This window comes from Triticum aestivum, chromosome 4B, assembly GCF_018294505.1.
Source record: "Triticum aestivum cultivar Chinese Spring chromosome 4B, IWGSC CS RefSeq v2.1, whole genome shotgun sequence".
Taxonomy (NCBI): Eukaryota; Viridiplantae; Streptophyta; class Magnoliopsida; order Poales; family Poaceae; genus Triticum; species Triticum aestivum.
Genome location: NC_057804.1, coordinates 667,544,955 through 667,563,339, shown reverse-complemented (window position 1 = coordinate 667,563,339; position 18,385 = coordinate 667,544,955). Strand labels below are relative to the sequence as shown.

Genomic DNA, 18,385 nt, shown 5'->3' with positions numbered 1-18,385 from the left:
GGCCCCTAGGTGCGCCCTAGTGGGTTGTGCCCATCTCGGTGGCCTCCCGCACCGCCTCTTCGCTCTATAAATACCCCCAAAATCCAAAAACCCTAGGGGAGTCGACGAAACTCAATTCCAGCCGCCGCAAGTTCCAGAACCACCAGATCCAATCTACACACCATCATGGAGGGGTTCATCATCCTCATTGGTGCCTCTTGATGATGCGTGAGTAGTTCATTGTAGACCTTCGGGTCCGTAGGCAGTAGCTAGATGGTGTCTTCTCTCTTTTTGATTCTTAATACAATGGTCTCTTGGAGACCAATTTGATGTAACTCTTTTTAACGGTGTGTTTGTTAAGATCTGACGAACTTTGAGTTTATGATCGGACCTTTATATCAATGAAAGTTATTTGAGTTTCTTTGATCTCTTATATGTATGATTACTTATAGCCTTGTATTTCTTTTTCGAATCTTTGGTTTAGTTAGGCCAACTAGATCGATTTTTTTTGCCATGGAAAGAGGTGCTTTGTGATGAGTTCAATTGTACGGTGTTCTCTCCCAGTGACGGAAGGGGATGCAAGACACATATGTATCGTTGCTATTAAGGATAACAAGATGGGGGCTATTCCTACATGAATAAATCTCGTCTACATTAAGTCATCATTCTTAATGCATTACTATATTTTTCCATGAACTTAATACACTAGCAGATGCATGTTGGGTAGCGGTCGATGTGTGGAGTAATAGTAGTAGATGCAGACAGGAGCCCGTCTACTAATCTTGGACGTGATGCCTATATAATGATCATTGCCTGGATATCGTCATAATTATTCAATGCTCTATCAATTGCCCAATAGTAATTTGTTTACCCACCGTATGCTATTTTCTCGAGAGAAGCCACTAGTGAAATCTACGGGGCCCGGGTTTATTTTCTCATCATATATTTGCAGATCTATATTGCTATTTGCCTTTTTAATTATTTACATATTTTATTTTAAGATCTATATTACCAAAAACCTAAAAATACCTAACTAAATTTTATTTATCATTATTCTGTTTGCATCTATCAATCTATCTTTTTACCAATCTTCTACCCGAGAGGGATTGACAACCCCTCTTACGCGTCGGGCTGCAAGTATTTGTTCTTTGTGTGCAGGTACCATTTACATAGTATTGCTTGGTTCTCCTACTGGTTCGATAACCTTGGTTTTATAATTAAGGAAAATACCTACCATAGCTGTGCTGCATCATCCCTTCCTCTTCGGAGAAATACTGACGTAGACACGAGCCATCAATCTCCTACTCATCTACTCACCTAGTTTGGACACCTTGCTCATTTTGATATTGGGACCAGTCAGTGGTGTGTTAGATATATTCAAAGTGAAAAATACCCACAATATATAATAGTTTGCCCAGCAAAGTTGCAACTAAACGTCGCTAGACCCCCAATTAATAAGCTTGCAAACAAGTGTATACATATCTTTTGCTTTTCGTGAAATAAAGTGTATCCTTTTGTTTTTCATAGCAAAAGTGCATTTAAAAGAACTTGCTTGCCACCTATGATGTTGTCACCAAGCCACATATCTTTCATTGGCGAGCCCGCCCCGCAAGGCCAAACAAACCGCTCTAAACACCACTTGTCGGTGGCGGCGGCGCTAGCAGGAACGACTACATGCATTGGTCAGTTCCTTTTGAAAGCACCTCGGAATTAAAAAAAGGTGATGCAATGAAATGAAAACAGGACTAGGACAATAGAAAACTGAAAAATGATTATTTACCGAGCATCGATTTTAGTCTAGTTTTTTTATTAATCGATCAACTCTCTTCTTTTTAATGAAAAGACAGTGCTTTTATGGTTTGCTTGATTTTTTTTCACTGAGTAGAGTTTCAAAAAAAAGTCATTACTCCAATGAGCAGGTAAAAGAGTGCACACGTTTTTTTTTCCGTAGAACAAAGTGCATACTTTATTTTCATGAATAAATGAGGAGGCACAAAGTGCATCACAAAGAAGTTGGGCGGTGCCACCCATCATCATGCATGACGTCACCAAACCACAAGATCTTTTCCTTGGGCAAGTCCTCAAAATTGGCCCGGGGCCCACATGTCAGCCAGCCAGCCCCTTGCACGTTATCTCAAGTCGGCAAAATATTGGAAATATATGCGCACGACATGCCCCTATCCTCCCCCCTTGCATGGCCACGTCGATGCAGGGCCGGCCCTGAGGGGGGGCAGGGGGGGCGGTCGCCCCGGGCCCCCCAAGCCAAGGGGCCCCCTCTCCAGGTATATGTGTGACCATTGGTACCTTGAATTCAGCCATTGGAGGCGCTCCAACTGTTGTTCTGTGTCTCAACGAAGAAGAAAGACGATACGTTATGTTTATGCTCTAGCGTAATGGGCCTTGGGCCTTTATTTCTTTATTAGTATTATAACTTGAGTTACGTGGTGGTGGGCTGGTTGTCTCAGGGCCTTTTTTAGCATTTTTGCCCACCTAATATATGGAGTTTTACTTGTGTGATTGTGTCTGATTTCACAATAGGTGTGTGAAAATCAAATTTACCTTTCGTCTAATATGAAACATCGTTGCAACTTATTTCTTGGAGTAAGTAACTTAAGTTTCTCGACAAATTAATGATCCTATACATAGCTTTTAAATGGAATTTAGGCATGCTTATTATTATTTCGATGTTGTATTGAGGGGCCCCGGGTTCTAGTTTCGCCCCGGGCCCCCGATATCTCAGGACCGGCCCTGCGTCGATGTAAAAGTATGCCTCCTGCCTGAAAGAGAAAAATTAAGTACGCCTCCGGCCACCTGCCTACACTTTTATTTTCTTCGCCTTCTTCCTAATATGCTGAAGTCCTATTAGGTGAAAGATAATGTACCTAGAAGTCCCAATAAGACGGAGGCATCCCCAATAGCTTGTTGGACAAGCTAGGGGCGCGAAATGGACTTAGAGGAGGACTCCACCTCATGGGCGGCGTGCCGATTAAAGAGGGATCCCTAAGTCGGCTGCCTCCCCTCCCCTCCACGTATACATATTAGAGGGGGCGCCCTCTAGGGACATGCAAGTCCCTTAATTCCGGACGCCCTCTCTAGATCTCTCTAGTTTTTCTAGATCCAAATCTATAGGGACACTAAGCTCCCTCAAATTGAAGCGCTCTGGTGCTTCGAGGGTTGTGGGGGTCACTAAGGCCCCACGCGTAAGTGTGTGTTATTTAGTTTTTTTTTAGTTTTTCTTCATGTTTTAATTCATGAGCACTTATTAAAATTTATCTACTTTAAAAAATAAAAATATTTTTTTAATATTCAAATTTATTAATATTGATTAAATTTGTGTGGATATTTTTAAAGTCATAGTCATTTAAAGTCTGTGAACATTTTTTAAATTTGAAAACTTTTTATTTTGCGAATATTTTTTAAGTCATGAATATATTTTAAATTCATGAATGTCTCTAAAACTCATGGTTTTTAAAAGTATAATATTTTTAAAGTTCTTTAAACATCATTTAATTTAATTAACCTTTTCAAATGAAAAAAGATAGATGATTTTTTTCTGAGCTAGCAGTGGGGTGAGGGAAAAAAAATTAAACGAGCGAAAGGTGCAGGAAGCCAAGCTGCGCGAGCAAGAACTTCGTGTATTGGCCCATGTGAGCGTGACTGTAGCAATTCCATGGGTTTAACATGAAATAAGATCTCCCAAGATGCTCAAACAATCACCAACGGGATGACACCAAGGACAAAATGTGGAAAGATTTCACAAATACGCATCAAATAACTTCTCTCTTCTTTTGAAAAAATTACTCCAACACCAACCCAACACGATATACGAACAAAACAACACAACCAATAAAAAACTAAAACACAAAGCCAACACAGATAAAACAACTGATCACAATAATCTATAAATATAAAAAGGTTAATTTCACGAGTGAAGAACGGCGCGGCGCGGCGAAGCGCGCGTTAGTCTCTTGTAATATAGAGGCCCTGTGAAATTCTCTTCTCTCCACCCTCTACCTCTAGTCGGGCATATGCAGCTTCTCTCTCAAAGAAATATCTTGGTAATCCTGTCCTGCGAATCAAGAGGCCTGATCAGTGGGAAACGGTAGCAAGGATGGACGTAGGAGACATTTCGGTGGAGCCACCTACATGGGATGGATATGTATGGCCATCCCATGCTTACGCGGAAGCTTAGCTAACTTGGTTGGTGCGTCGTGGCCGTGGTCCAGGTGCGATCATGGCTCTACGACCCCTATGCCCCTGCCTACGTACGTACGTGGCCGTCCCTGGCGAGCGCCACCGAACGAGCAGGCGACCATTTTTTCGACGTCGACAGGGGGACCGGCAAGGCAATGCGTCGTGAGCGTGCGTCCGTCTCCATTGCCCATCTCAAAACCAGTGGAGGCCGATTTTCGTGGTTTGACCGCAAAGTTTAACCGGATCTGACCCCTGTTCGAAAGTATTTCGGGATCTGACCCTTATTCCTACCGTCATTGTGTTTGACGGTAGGGTTGCACAGGCTACCGCCGAAGTTCATGACGGTAGGACTTAACTACATCGTTATACCTATTTAACGTGAAAAATACCCTAACGCCAGGGCCCTTGGCGGTAGGCCGTGCACCCTACCGCCAGAGAGCATGGCGGTAGGCATGCCATAAGTCCGTGAAATAGAAAGCTAGTAGTAGCTAATGGTACTGCTCCTAGTGATAGCCCCAATGCATGCATGCATGCATGCATGTTGCGTGTGAGGCCAAGGCTAGCCCGTCTCTCTCTTCTCTTTTCACCCCAAGCAAGCATAAAGTAGTACCATGCAGAACTGAGTAACAGTAGCTAGCTTAGGGCGAGGTGCATGTATGCATGCATGCTCCCTGATGGATAGTTGGCTCAGAGCATATAGTACTATAATAGTACTAGTAATATCACCAGCTAAACACCAATTAAACTACAAAAAGCAAAGCCTGCACGACCGGTGCATGTTGCACAGCCTACCGCCAGGAGCCATGGCGGTAGGGTATTTTTTATTTTAAACGGACGTGACGGTGCTGTTAAGTCTTACCACCGGAGACTGTGGCGGTAGGGCGTGTTACCCTACCGTCATTAATCCTGGCGGTAGCAAAAGGTCAAATCCCGAAATTTTTACAAACCAAGGTCAGATCTCGACTAACTTTCAAAAAAGGGTTAAAACACAAAATTTTGCCATCAGTGGACGACCCGTACATGTTTGACTTATCTCAATATATTTTTTTTGCAGGTGAACTTATCTCAATATTGCTTGATCTTTATTACAAGCACGTAATTACTTTTGCCACTGACAGAATCTGATGCCCGTGCCACTAATATTTTTTATGCCACTAACTAGTTTGGACAGGTGGTCTGTTAGATATTTTTATAAAATGCCGAAATGCCCACGTTCCTGTATATACAATAATAGTTTGCCCCGCAAAGTTTCAACTAAATGTCGCTAGCTAGACCCCAATGGGCTTGCATGCAAACAAGTGTACAACTTGCTTTCCTTTTCATGAAACAAAAGTGCATCTTTTTCTTTTTCTTTTTTTGACGGGGAAGCACAAAGTGCATCTTAAATGTATATTGTCACCAAAGCCACATGTATGTATTTCCTCCCAAAAGGTGAGGAATACTTGCCTGAGATCTCACATTAGGTTAGATCAATGAGATCGACTTTTCTTTAATATATATGTTCAAACAGTCTTAATTTGTTTTTTAAAGACACATCAATGGTTCATGCACAACCTCAAGAAGTTTCTGCCCCTAATTTGACCTGCAATAATAGAAACAAAAAGACAAAATTGAACGTGAATAGTGCAAGACAATATTCACCCAAAACTGCCACTATTCGCATTCAAATTTGTCTGTGCAAAGCAATATTCACCCAAAACTGCCACTATTCGCATTCAACTTTGTCTGTGCAAAGCAATATTCACCCAAAACTGCCACTATTCGCATTCAAATTTGTCTGTTTCGAATCTTCAAATATACATCGATTTTTGTGCTAGATTCTTGGAGTTGTCGACATACTTGACGTGGATATTGTCAAATAATTCAGATATTTACATTGATTTTTGAGCTGGTTTTCTTGGAGTTGTAGACATACCTGACGTGGATGTTGTCAAATAATTCAGATATTTTTTGTTCAAAATGTCTAAATATGAATTTATAGCGTTGATCTCATGATCTTACCTAATGTGAAATCTCATACAAGTCTATCCCACAAAAGGCCAAAAGATCGGCCATGAGCCCCACCTGGCTCTACGTGTCGCTCCATGAATGGTATTGATGGACAAAACCAAGGTGAGAATGATAAAACTAAGGCACCTTCTACTGTTTTATATGTAGACCACTCACGTTGTTAACCATATATTACAAGATGTGTTAATTCTTTTCTTAATCGGATGTATATAGACGCATTTTACTTGTGTGTGGACTCATTTCATTCCGTAGCGTACTCCATATTAAAATATCTTATGTTTGTGAAAGAAGGGAGTGATATTTTGTTTTTAGCGTAATATAGATGCAGACGCTCATACATATGCATATACGCTAATATCAATGAACACGTTCATGCACACCACCCTACCTTTACAGAGGGTTGTTACAGAGCATGAGTCCCAACTAAACGTCAGTAGGCACCAGTGATCACGTACAGAGGTTCGTTCAGTGCGAGAAGACTTTCCCGTCAACTATATACGGCTTGGTAGTGATGAGCGTACATGAACACCTAGCAAACCGTGCTTTACGTATGATCAAATTCAATTCTCTGTTATTCTTCCTCACGAGTAGGCACAAAGCGCATCACAAAGAGGTTGGACGGTGCCACCCAACCCATCATCACGGGCGTCGTCGTCACCGAGCCGGAGATCTTTTTCCCAGCCAGTCCTCAAAACCGGCCCGGGGCCCCACCCGTCAGGCAGGCCTCCAGTCGGCAAATCCATCGCGTGGAAATCCCTCGAGGAAAAAAAAAGAAAAATCTATCGCGCGGAGCGGAAAAATATCTGCGCCCGATATTTTTGCGCTCCCCCCGCGCGGCCACGTCGACCCAAAAGTACGCCTCCTCTCTCCCCAAAGCGAAAGTTAAAGTACGCCTCTCTCTCCACCTGCACACACACCGCCTGCGCTTTTCCTTCGCCTTCTCCCCTCTCTCCGCTGGCTTGTCGCAGGGAGATATTTTTCTTCCCTTCCGATGAGAGTATACATCTGGGCCTCCTCCTCATCCCTATCCCTCCATCTCCACGAGGAGGACGACGGACTACCAAATCCCGCGGATCTTTCCCCCTCTTCTCCATCGACCGGCGATTTTCGCTGACAAAATCCACGGAAAATATCCTCGCTTTCTCTCTGATTTGACCTCCGGCGCCGTCCGGCGAGACTTCTTGGGCGGAGGAGGGCCCAGCCGCCCGGATCCATGGGGGACGTGTCCACGATTCAACGCCCGTCCGGCACTGCCGCTAAGGTAACCATCTGTTCCAGTCAATCCATCCATCCACGACCGACTGTTATTTTGATCCGCCTGAAGATGTTCAGCTCCTAGTCTCTGATAAATGAATGAAATTGTTGATCAGCATGGTCTTCTGCGGTATTCTTCTTTTGCAAATCGCCGTAGATAGAAGTTAATTCGACTCAGAAAAGTAGTGCAAAGCAGAGCACGCACGTCATGTAGTACAATAATCATCCTGGACATGTGGATGTCTGTCCAGTATTACTGTGGGACAGGACAGCTGTCCGATGTGTTGATTTTGCACCTGTAAAATCTGAAACGGAAACTAACTCTACCTTCTTCTTCTTCAGCAGGGTGATCAGGCTGGGGAGCTGGTGTCGGCCGGATGGACGAACGACACCCACAACATGTACATCAGCTCCATGGAGGCGTCCTTCATGCAGCAGCTCCGTGGCCAGCAGCAGCAGCACCACCACGCCGCTCCCGACAGGAACATCGCCCATGTGGGTCTTCTTGGCCATGGGCTCAAGTCCCACCAAGAGGGAGCTTCCGATAACGCCAGGGCCGAGAGGAACGTCTCTCGCCCGCGTGATGTGGGCGCAAGAGGCCTGCCCGAGGATCCGTGGGCGAGGCGTTTCAAGCCACGCGATTCCGCTATGAATCGTCGTGGCGATGGGGTTGGTGCTTCCGATGGTGAATCGGGCACCGATACGGTTCAAGGGATGGCTCCCAAGCATGGAAGAGGAGTGGGCTGTTGCGTCGGAGGAAATCTTGCTGACAAAACCTCAGGTTGTTACACTTTTCATCTTGTTTGCTGATTGTTTCCTTCAGTGTATGTTAGGTTCAGTTTGACAGAAGTTTAGCATTGTTATGCGGTGTTGGCTGGCTGTTAGTCTGATATGAATTCAGAAGCGTTGATTTTCCTTGGTACATGCTGTGTTCGGTTCTGGCAGAAGTTCAGAACTGTTATGCAATGTTGGCTGTTAGTCTGATATACGAGTTCAGAAGTGTTGATTTTCCTTGGTACATGCTGTGTTCAGTTTTGGCAGAAGTTCAGAACTGTTATGCGGTGCTGGCTCTTAGTCTGATATGAATCGAGAAGTGTTGATCAAGAAAAAGGATAAATAATTATCATGTCGTAAGACTTGTAAGTCGATAAATAATAATATTGCGAGCGAAGGAATGAGGTAATTTTGCATGCCAGACTGTTGAGATGTGTGGAAACAGTAAATGATTATATGGAATTGTTTGTCATATCAAACGGCTGTAACTGAATTGACTATCTTGTGGACTTCCATGTTTGCTGCGTAATTGTTTAGAGTAGCTCTTTAAATGTTTGGTACATGTTCAGAAACTGTTATTCGTTGTTCGCTGTTAATCTGACAAGCATCTCGTTTCTTCTCTCCAGCAGAAGTCTGCGGTCAGAACTTTCCTGAAGACGAGGTTCATTCCGCTGCTCAGCCAAGCAAATCGTGCAAGAAAAGGAGGCCTGCCTCTTCCACTGCTGCAGGTTCTTTCATCTCGATGCTCGGCGACAAGCGGTGGTGAAGGCCTACGTGTGTGCTCTAGAAATTCCTGCTGAAGCAGTTGTGATAGGTGACTGGTGCGGCTGCTAATCTTTTTAACTCGTCGGATAGCTCTCGATTGGCCTGTCCTTTCGGCGTGAAGGGAAGGCAATTCATTGGTGATTTGTGTCTAGTATCCTCTCTGCAGAGCATCAGGCTCAAGTTTGCAGATCTGCGAGAGTGGAGGTGTGATGTGATACTTTGTGGTGGTGTATTTCTTCAGCATCTACTGTCTGCAAGCGAATCAATGGTTGCTTACCGCGGCAAAAATGTGTTGGAGAGTTTATACTTTATACTACATGACTATTGATGTCACATGGATGCAATAAACCTTGTTTCTTCTTATGCAGAGTGCTGCTTGTGGTGTGCTAAAAACTGAAATATGCTGTGTTTTTGTGAGTTCTTTGCCTTTTTTCCCCCTGTAAAGGGCATTTTCCTTCAATCTATATATGAGGCCTTCGCCTATTGTAGAGCCAATTTGGTGATCTGCGTAAGAAGTCTTGAAGTTGATGCCGAAAGAGATAAAAAGTTAGAACTAGGCTCACTAACTCATGGTGTACAGAATTGGATGAGATTTTCTTGAGCGGAAGTCACACTTTCCTTCTATGTTTAATTTTTCTTTTTTGTGATTACAATTTTCTTTTCGCATTGAGTGTGTGGCACATCAATTCAAGTTAAATATAACATTTCAATTCTCATCGTAGCAAGTTCAAGCTAGTGATAGAAGTACAAGTATTATTGATATTGGGAAAACTGAACCTTTTGGAGCTTATTTCAATTATTGTTTCTTTTTTCCCAGCTTCCTTTCTCCCTGAATATTTTTTTACCAACGCGGGTTCAGGTAGATTTTGTGCATCCCTTTGTAATCGCAAATAGAAAATGCTATATTTTATTTGCAATCATCTTAGTTGCTAGGAAATAGTACATGTAAAATGTACTCTAAACTGACAAACATGGTTTTTGAACTTCGAACAAACAAAAGACGACAAATTAAAGGTCCTCAATGAAGTTTTGATATTGATGAAGAATTCAGTTGGAGCAAGATTGTACCATCAGCAACAATGCTCAATAAGAATGTTTCATAGAACTTGTTCGAGACAAGCTTCGCAATCACACTTTCTGCAACAAACAGAGATAAAATATTATACCCTACTGGTGTTCTCCCTTGATCAGACAGGGATGCCACCCAGCTCTTGTGCCAAGAGCTTATGCGCCTCTTTCACCAGAGAAGCGAGAGACCTGAAAAGCACCTCGCGATCATCGCCAGCAAACATCATGCAGTTGTCGACATCCGACATGGTCTCGAGAGCCTTGGATAGTGTCTCCTTGAAGTTACGTTCGTTGAACTCTCTGATGCAGCTTGGCTTGAGCTGAACCATTGCTATAACCAGCTGACAGACAAACTTCTGAATTCTCCAGCCGTCACTTGTGGCACCCTTGTCCATTCGTACTATCTCCTTGAGCTTCATTACGAGTGCTGCTTTGTCAGGGACGGCACGAGTAAACTCATCTCCACTGATCACATGTTCGGTGCATATCGCCACGGCAAGGTTTAGCAGGGCCGCCAACATTTTTCCTTCCTCAGGCTGCGTGGAGGACTCGCTTGTGTCAGCACCATTTGGAGGCTGACTTTCTACAACCATTTCTACATGACAGCTATTGCTTGAACCAGCCAGTGTCACCACATCTGCATCCTTTTCTACTTTAGTAGATAATATTTTATCAACAACCTGGAACAATATTTTCAGCACAAAGGGGTTATTAGCAAGGTTATAATCGTACCATTTCTTTGTGAGGCTTAATCATCCTATCATATATGCCTCTGATACATATGGATGTAGTGAGAATAGCGTGCATTCTTCACAAAACAGAAACAAGAACAGAGTACTGCATAATAATGTATTGTGGAATTACTCATCAACAAAAAATAACATGTTGCAGGATTAGTTATCAACAGGAATAGTTTATCGTTTAGCTACTCATCAACAAGAAATAACATATTGGTAAGAAGGATATTAGATCAATAACTCCTACAAATAAGAAGGGTATTAGATGGATAATACGTACTGAAACTAAAATGACAAGTACTTGCAACCCAGAACATCATCTCGCTAAAACTACCTAGTGTTTTTGCACTGTAATCCCTAAATCCCAGGAGCCAAAAGCAATCCACCCATGTTATTCTGTTTATGTATGTTTGAGTTTGAACTGCAAAGAAACATCTGGGATTTTGAAAGAGAATATAAACATTTGAGGTAACGGGAAATTTAAGTAGGTGCAGAGGTAGAGAGTTACCTTGCTCAACAGATTGATCACGTCTTGCTTGGGAAGTAGATCACCAGCATTAACATTTGTTACACTAGTAACTGCATCAGTGTTATCTCTTGCACTTGTGACCCGAATAAGCAATCTGGCCAGTGCTTCCCCTGCTTTTCTCCTCACTCTCATGTCTTTCTCTTCGTCCTCTTTTGCCACTGTAGCATTGCTTTCTTCAAGGAAGATGCGTCGTAGCATGTTGCTGAGCATTTCTGTCATGCTTGTGGATTCATCGAAAGCTAGTTTTCTGAAAGAATCATCAAAGGCTAGCTCCGTAAGAATGTCTATTGCCTGTTCGTGCAGTTCTGAGGCACCAACTTCAACCTCCAAAATACGCATCAAGTTGCGGATAGTCACTGCGCTGGCCGACATATCACAGCGCAGCCTTGTGGTGTCGTCAGCAGGTTTAGCACTGATAAGCCTGCTGACCATTGTGAGTGATTTGTCAGCCCATGTGTGGTCGCATCCGTTGCAGAGGAAGTCATGGTAGCTCAATGGTAATGTGATCCTAGAGACCAGCCTTTGGTGTCTGACTATCTCTATACAGTTTTCTTCGTCTTGTGTGAGCCTCTCAAGAATCACCAGGCCCTGAGAGATCAGCTCTTTGGTGCCTTTAGATACATAGGAGTAGTGGTACTCATCTCCAAAATATCTATCCCATTCGCGCGCTTCCTTAAAGCTTGTTGTCTTCATTCGAATGCGCATTATCTGGATACATGATCTTCTCTTGGGCACCTTGTCTGATGCTAGATTGACAACTTTATTATGCTCAGCTTGATTGGTGATCTCCAATGACAAGTGGGCATCTTCTTGATGGTGACTACGCTCCAAGGTTTCTGCTGACACATTGTCGGATGTTTCATCAAGCGTTTGCTTAGCCAATGGATTGGTGACTTGTGGGTTATTATATGGTTTGCAGCTTTCAAGTAGGCAGCATATGCATCGTAGTACATCTGGAAATTGGTTTATACGGAGCTCTCTGGCCAGATCCGCTACAATCCTTGCGCCACGCTCTCTGATCTCAGGGTCATCTGTTCTTGTGGAACCAATAATCATGTTGGCCAGATTCTGAATGGCTTGGCTGGAAGATAGTAGCTCTTGTCTTATAGATATACCTTTCCCAATGAAAGTATCGAGCACCCTTGCTCCCCATAGACGGTCATCCGAAGATGCAGACTCCAGCAACTCAACACTGAATGTGATCAAGTTCCAGTTGTTGGGCAAAATCCCATCCTTATGACACTTGACTCTAGTTTCTGTCTTGTATCTCTTAACAATTTTGGGACCCCAAACTCCAAATCCAAATTGTTTGCTCATCAACATCCATGGCTCAAAAACTTGAAGAAATGTCCAGTAACCCACAGATAAACCATGAAAGATAACGAGAACATAGAAGACGATCAGTGCCGCATTCAGTTTTGCTTTGTTTGCAGCATCTTCACCCGCGTTGCCGTAATCCCGTTGGACAAGACGTGCGACTGAGAGTCCTATGCTCAGTTGCCACGGAAACCCAAAGATGCACAATAAAATGATTATGGAAATTTGCTTCACGACTTTCATTGTGGATAGAGTGAATAAAATTATCCGATGTGTAGCTCGGTTTGCTTCTTCAAGTTGATCTAGTCCCTTGCTCAAACGTAATATGTGCTTCTCTGCCATGAAAATTCCACCGTTGTTGGTATCAATAAATTCCAGCATCCTGTTTTATGTTAAGTTAGGGCGAGGCACAAGATTACATATGTACTCCCTCCGTTCCAAAATAGATGACCCAACTTTGTATTAACTTAGTACATAGTATAAAGTTGGGTCATCTATTTTGGAACGGAGGGAGTATATGTATATACACAAAGGCTAGCCTATATGAAGACGTATTTTTTTTTAGAAAAGGAGGATGACCCCCAGCTGTATCTGGGCGATGCATGCGGCCACTTTATTAATTATTCTCACAAGACCTTACAAAGTCATACAACATCAGGACTAAAGCCACCGTCTAATCAACAACTGTCGCTACACCTATCCAATCGATTAAGGGGCGCTGATAGTCTGAGCCTAATACCAAACAGACATCTCAGCCAAACCTAAACATCTAAGATCTGAGGTCCCAACCAGGACGCCTGCCGGGTATGGGGCACCTACCAGTCCGGCGCACTCCTCAACCAGGACGCCTGCCGGGTATGGGGCCGCCGCAGCCACTTGCCACCAATCCATCTTCAGAGTTGTACTATTGCATCTACCTTGCACGATCTAGCTATCGTCGACGCCACCACGACGCCAGACAGCTTCCTCCTCCTGCACGAGTCCATCTCCACGCATCGGACGCCGAGACTAGACTGCGCCATGCCGCCGAGACCCACCGTCGATGATACTGTTGATGCCACACCGCTCCACGTACATGCCATCTCGCGTCGACTCTGAACTACCAGCAACTCCACCACCCTGAGCAGTCCTCGGCCGACGCCTTCAGGAAGGAACACGACAACAAAGTGCCATCGTCGCCCCAACAGAGGAATAGAGGCTTTCGCCTGCGCTCATGGCAGAGGTGGGGGCGTATGATCCACACCGAAGCCTCTAGGAAGGTAATCGGCGCCGAGGGCGTTGACTTTAGTGCCGCCGCCACGCCGGCCTGGAGTTTCTCCCGGATCCATGCCCACCCGCCAGGTCTGTCCAGGCAGTATTGGCGTCGACCGTAGTCGCTACCATAGCCAGCACAAATCGGAGTAGATTGAGTCAGAGATGACGCCTCCCATGGAACTCCGGGCGGCCATAGAGGAGCCGCCGTAGCACCGCCGCGTCCACGCCGCCCATGCAGCCGTGGAGGGCCCCCCATCTGCACTCGCGGGTGCCGCCCGCCAAGCAGGCCGCACCCCGCGCCACCGATCGAGGCCGCTGCCCCGAGATCCCCGCGCCGCCTGAGGCGCTGGCGGTCAGATCTGAAGCAGATCAACCACGGCCACCATAGGCGCGCCCCGAACGGCCCCCCACGCGACCACCGGGGGAAGCAGCTCCTACCGTCGCCCCCTGAGCCCTCGCCGGCGCGCCCCGTCACCAAGGCGCTGCCAACTGCCGCCGAACACCACCCCCGCCAGGTCCGGCCGCTGCGGGGAGGAGAGATCCCGCCGCCGCCGCCGCCAACCGCGCTTTGCCCGGCGGCGCGCCCCTCGTCTATAGTCTATACCAACTTATGCCAATACTTGATATTATTATATGTGTTATCAGTTTATCACGCATCCTTGCCTGTTACAGTGTCTTACTACTACTGTGACGACTAAAATTAGAATATATAAACATTTAATCTATAATTTGTATGTATACCCCAATCTGGGAAATTCCTGAGGACCTCAAATTCTCTGTCTGGAAAGAGACAATGTTAATGACGAGGATGGCTTGCCATTCCCTTAGAAAAAAAAAGTACTTTTAACATGCTTCCTCTTACCCCTTCTTTTTACATGAAAGGTAAGAAGGTAAAAGTTAATCTAACCACTACTTAATCAAATCAATCGCTTAGATCTATTATTAACTCTTACCTCTAATGTGAAAAAGGGGAGGCAAGAGGGAGCATGCTAAAATTTACCATCATGATAGTAGAAACAAGCTGAGCATCTCCAGCCGCGCCCCCAACAGGCCCTTCCCAGGCCTTTTTGCCGCGCCGACGCCGAAGAAACGGCCCAATCGCCCCCCCTCCCCAGAAGCTCGTTTTTCGCCGGCTCGGGCCGAAACTGGTGCCGGCGGACCCAGACAGAACCCGGCGCCCTGGGGGCCTCTGGGGCACCAGCACAAGCGAAAAGGGTGCGTGGGTCCGTCCTATCGGCGAGTCGAGCGCCTCTTCCTGCCGTTTCTTCCCGCTTTTCCCCACTTCCCTCCCATTTTCTCCTTTCCTCCCGCCAATCTCCCTCCCGCTCGCCTCCCAGCCGGCCGCCATGCCACCGAAGAAGTACGTCGTCCCCCGGGCCGTGGCAACCGCGACCGCCTCCGTCGCCCAGCCGAAGCAGAGGAAGCCGAGGGCGCCGCCGTCCAATCCACCGGGCATGACAAACGCCGATTGGAGGGTGGAAGTGCAGCGACAGGAGGCTGTCACCGCCGACCGGCGGAACAGGGCCATCGCCAAGAAGGCCCGTGACAATGTGGCATGCGCGGCTGCAGCTGCGGCTGCCGCTGCCGCTTCGGTGGACCAGGCCGAGGCCGAGGTGACTCGCACGGGGATGATGAATCCACCCGGCAACCACACGCAGTACGCGCCCTGGGGCCAGCAAGGCGTTGGCTCTCCGTCGCCGCAGCCATGGGGATCGTCTTTGCTGGGCTACGCCGACGAGGACGCGCACGGTGGGTTCAACCCAAACGTCACTTTTCCCCATGGACACCCGACCCAGCGCACGCCCTCGCCCGCCTTCACAGGCGTGCAATACCCTCCATACAACTACTCGCCGCCCGCGTACGCGTCCTCCCCGACGCCCCCTCTCCTCCGTTGCGCGCTGCCCTTCTCGCACCTCGGTGACGCCGACGAGACCGAGGCCGACATGGACAACATCACAGCGGAAGGTTCGGCCGCGGCCGCCGCGTCTCCCGGGTTCACCGCCGATGAGACGGTGGATCTCAGCGGCGGCATGGATGGCGAGCTCGGCCACGTCTACGGTGACGAGGAGCAGGAGGAGCAAGAGGAGGAGGACAAGGAGGAGGAGGAGCCGACGACTGTTCTAGCGAGGAGGCGCAAGAAGAAGAAGCAGGCGGCCAGGTCAGGCGAGCCGCGCATCAAGTGGGCGTCCAAGGAGGAGGAATGCCTCGCCGAAGCATGGAAAGTCGTCTGCCTCGACCCGACCACCGGCACGAACCAGAGCATCGAGACGTACTGGGAGCGCATCAAGGCCGAGTTCGACGAGCGCTAACTCGTCGACCCCTACTTCAAAGGCGTCTACATGCAGCGCGGGTCGAAGGCGATGGCGAACCATTGGGGGCGTATCCAGGGGCGTGCAACAAATGCCATGGGGTCGTCGAGGAGGTCACCGCTCGCCCGGAGAGCGGCGCCAGTGTTGAGGATCAGGTATGCCACGCCAGTCTCCCGCCTCTCTTCGCCGTGTGCGCCCGCCAACTGTTTGTTCGTCCGCGCAGTTGCTACGCATGTTCGCCCTGTATCGGCAGAGCAACAACGACGCCGAATTCAAGTACCTCAATGTTTACAAGCGCATTGACAAGTGCGAGAAGTGGACCGAAGTCCGGCGCACCCTCGACAAGGCCAAGGAGACCTACAAGCCGGACGCGCCGACTCCTGGCGCGTTGGAAGGGCGGCCGGCCGGCAACAAAGGTGCCAAGAAGGGGAAACACGCCGACGCGGCCACCGCTCGCGTGCAGGAGTCCATCCAGCACTGCCTCGCCGACGCACAGGTCTGGGCCGCCCTTCGTGAAGAGAAGACCGAGGCACGGTGGTCAGCGTTGATGTCGAGCAGCGCCGTCAAGCTCGACCTACTTCGGACCAACGTCGCCGCGAAGAAGAGAAACACCGACCTGGCTTTCCTGCTGGGCGGGGCGGACATGCTCCAGAGCAACGACGAGGCGGTCAAGGCGTGGTACTTGGCGGAGCGTGGCCTCATCCTGAACCAGTTTCCCTTGACGACGACGCCCACGCCACCGCCGCCGCCAAGCCCGAGCGATGATGCCGCCGAGACTCCCCGCAGCACAGAAGCCACGCCGACGCCGCCAAGCACAAAGACCCCGTCAAGCCCGCGCACGCCGACTCCGCCGACGCCGGAGGCCGACCTCGCCGCCTGATGCGCGCTTCCGTCCTTTCTGCTTTTTGTACGTCGAACTTTTCATCCGATCGCCCATCTACTGGCCGCTTGATCGCCGGATTGTGGCGTCTATTTTGTGTGCGGGAATGACTACGTTTAAATTTGCCGTGGCTGGGGGACGGCGCCTGGGGGCGTGGCTGGGAGCTAGGCCGCCCCCAGGGGCCTATCCAGCGCCGGTTCGCTCCCAGGCCGTTCTTTTTCGGCGTCCTGGGGGGCTGAACGGCTGGAGATGCTCTTAGGAGTGTTAAAACAGGGAGGCGGCATTTTTTGGGTGTGATTATTCCGGGGAAGCACTGGGAATCGACCGACTGAAAACATCTCACGCGTCGGCCACCTCCTCCACTGGTTGGCACGTGCACTGTGGGCTCCGAACACCGCTGTCCGTTTCATCTTAATTATGTGCAGCCGAAGCTAGCGAGCACAACCACATGCATGTTTCCTTGAGCCCACCATCTCCTACCTCCCCGATCTTGCAATGGATCGCCTCTTCTCCTACCTCCCCTGACCCTGCCGTGCCATGGATCCCTTCCTGTCCTACCTCCTTTGATAGGAAGGTTTGCAAAGGTCACGATTTGTCTGTAATAATAATTTCCTGATGAAGGAAAGGAAGCGAAGGATGCATATGCATCGATTGATGCAGATGTGTCCTAGACAGACCCTAAAGTTAAATCACAAATTGCTAGAAACCGAGATAAGTTTCCATCGTCGTCTACTACTTCTCACTCCGTAATTAACATTACTTGAAAAAGGAAGATTGCGTTCACAAAAACCAGAGAAGAACTAGAGATGAGAAATGTACGTACGTACTTGGATGCCATTAGAAGGCTCATCACCGAGAGAGACCAGAAATCCTTGATGGTTAGGACGCTAACGAAGCCGCCGAGGAGCACAACGGTGGACCACAGCAACGCCAAGAACCCGATTGCGTTTGCGATCTTCCGGACGCCCACCCCAGCTTTCGCATAGCTATTGATCAGTTCTTCGGGCCTCTGCCGCGCTCCCTCCATGATCTATGGATATGTACTGTGACACTTCTCAACTGTGAAGAAGTGAGTCAGGTCGCTTGTAGTGAAGGAGGCTGAATTAATGCATGACGACTAACCGATGCCACTTGAGTTTCCTTCTAAGTTGGGACAAAAAATATTGTCGATGCCACCCTCCAAAGTAAAGTAGCGCTAGCTGGGGTCACTGTATACTGTAAAGAGCTTTCATGATTTTCCAGGGTGAATAATATAAGTAGATAATATGCAAACTAAGTAAGCATAGCTTAAATGACTAGGTTCTTTGTAGTTTGG

At 47.5% G+C, this 18,385-nt stretch overlaps 2 protein-coding genes across 4 annotated transcripts; one reads left to right on the top strand and one right to left on the bottom strand.

Moving 5' to 3' along the window:
* Nucleotides 1-7,073: 7,073 nt before the first annotated feature.
* LOC123094036 (uncharacterized) lies at nt 7,074-9,339 on the top strand. Of its 3 annotated transcripts, none has more exons than XM_044516116.1 (3): nt 7,074-7,444; nt 7,780-8,218; nt 8,841-9,339. In XM_044516116.1, the coding sequence occupies exons 1-3, from the start codon at nt 7,397-7,399 to the stop codon at nt 8,975-8,977; spliced, it is 624 nt and encodes a 207-aa protein (XP_044372051.1). In that variant the 5' UTR covers nt 7,074-7,396; the 3' UTR covers nt 8,978-9,339. The 3 variants fall into 3 exon arrangements, with proteins under 3 accessions (XP_044372051.1, XP_044372049.1, XP_044372050.1); XM_044516114.1 differs by having other exon boundaries at nt 8,838-9,339; XM_044516115.1 differs by having other exon boundaries at nt 7,075-7,444; nt 7,783-8,218; nt 8,838-9,339.
* A 659-nt stretch (nt 9,340-9,998) lies between these two features.
* On the bottom strand, nt 9,999-18,158 carry LOC123094035 (uncharacterized). The gene is made up of 3 exons (XM_044516113.1): nt 17,898-18,158; nt 11,290-13,009; nt 9,999-10,724 (listed from the first exon to the last, which is right to left on the bottom strand). Exons 1-3 carry the CDS (start codon nt 18,095-18,097, stop codon nt 10,164-10,166), a joined length of 2,481 nt encoding a protein of 826 aa, XP_044372048.1. The 5' UTR covers nt 18,098-18,158; the 3' UTR covers nt 9,999-10,163.
* Nucleotides 18,159-18,385: the final 227 nt, after the last annotated feature.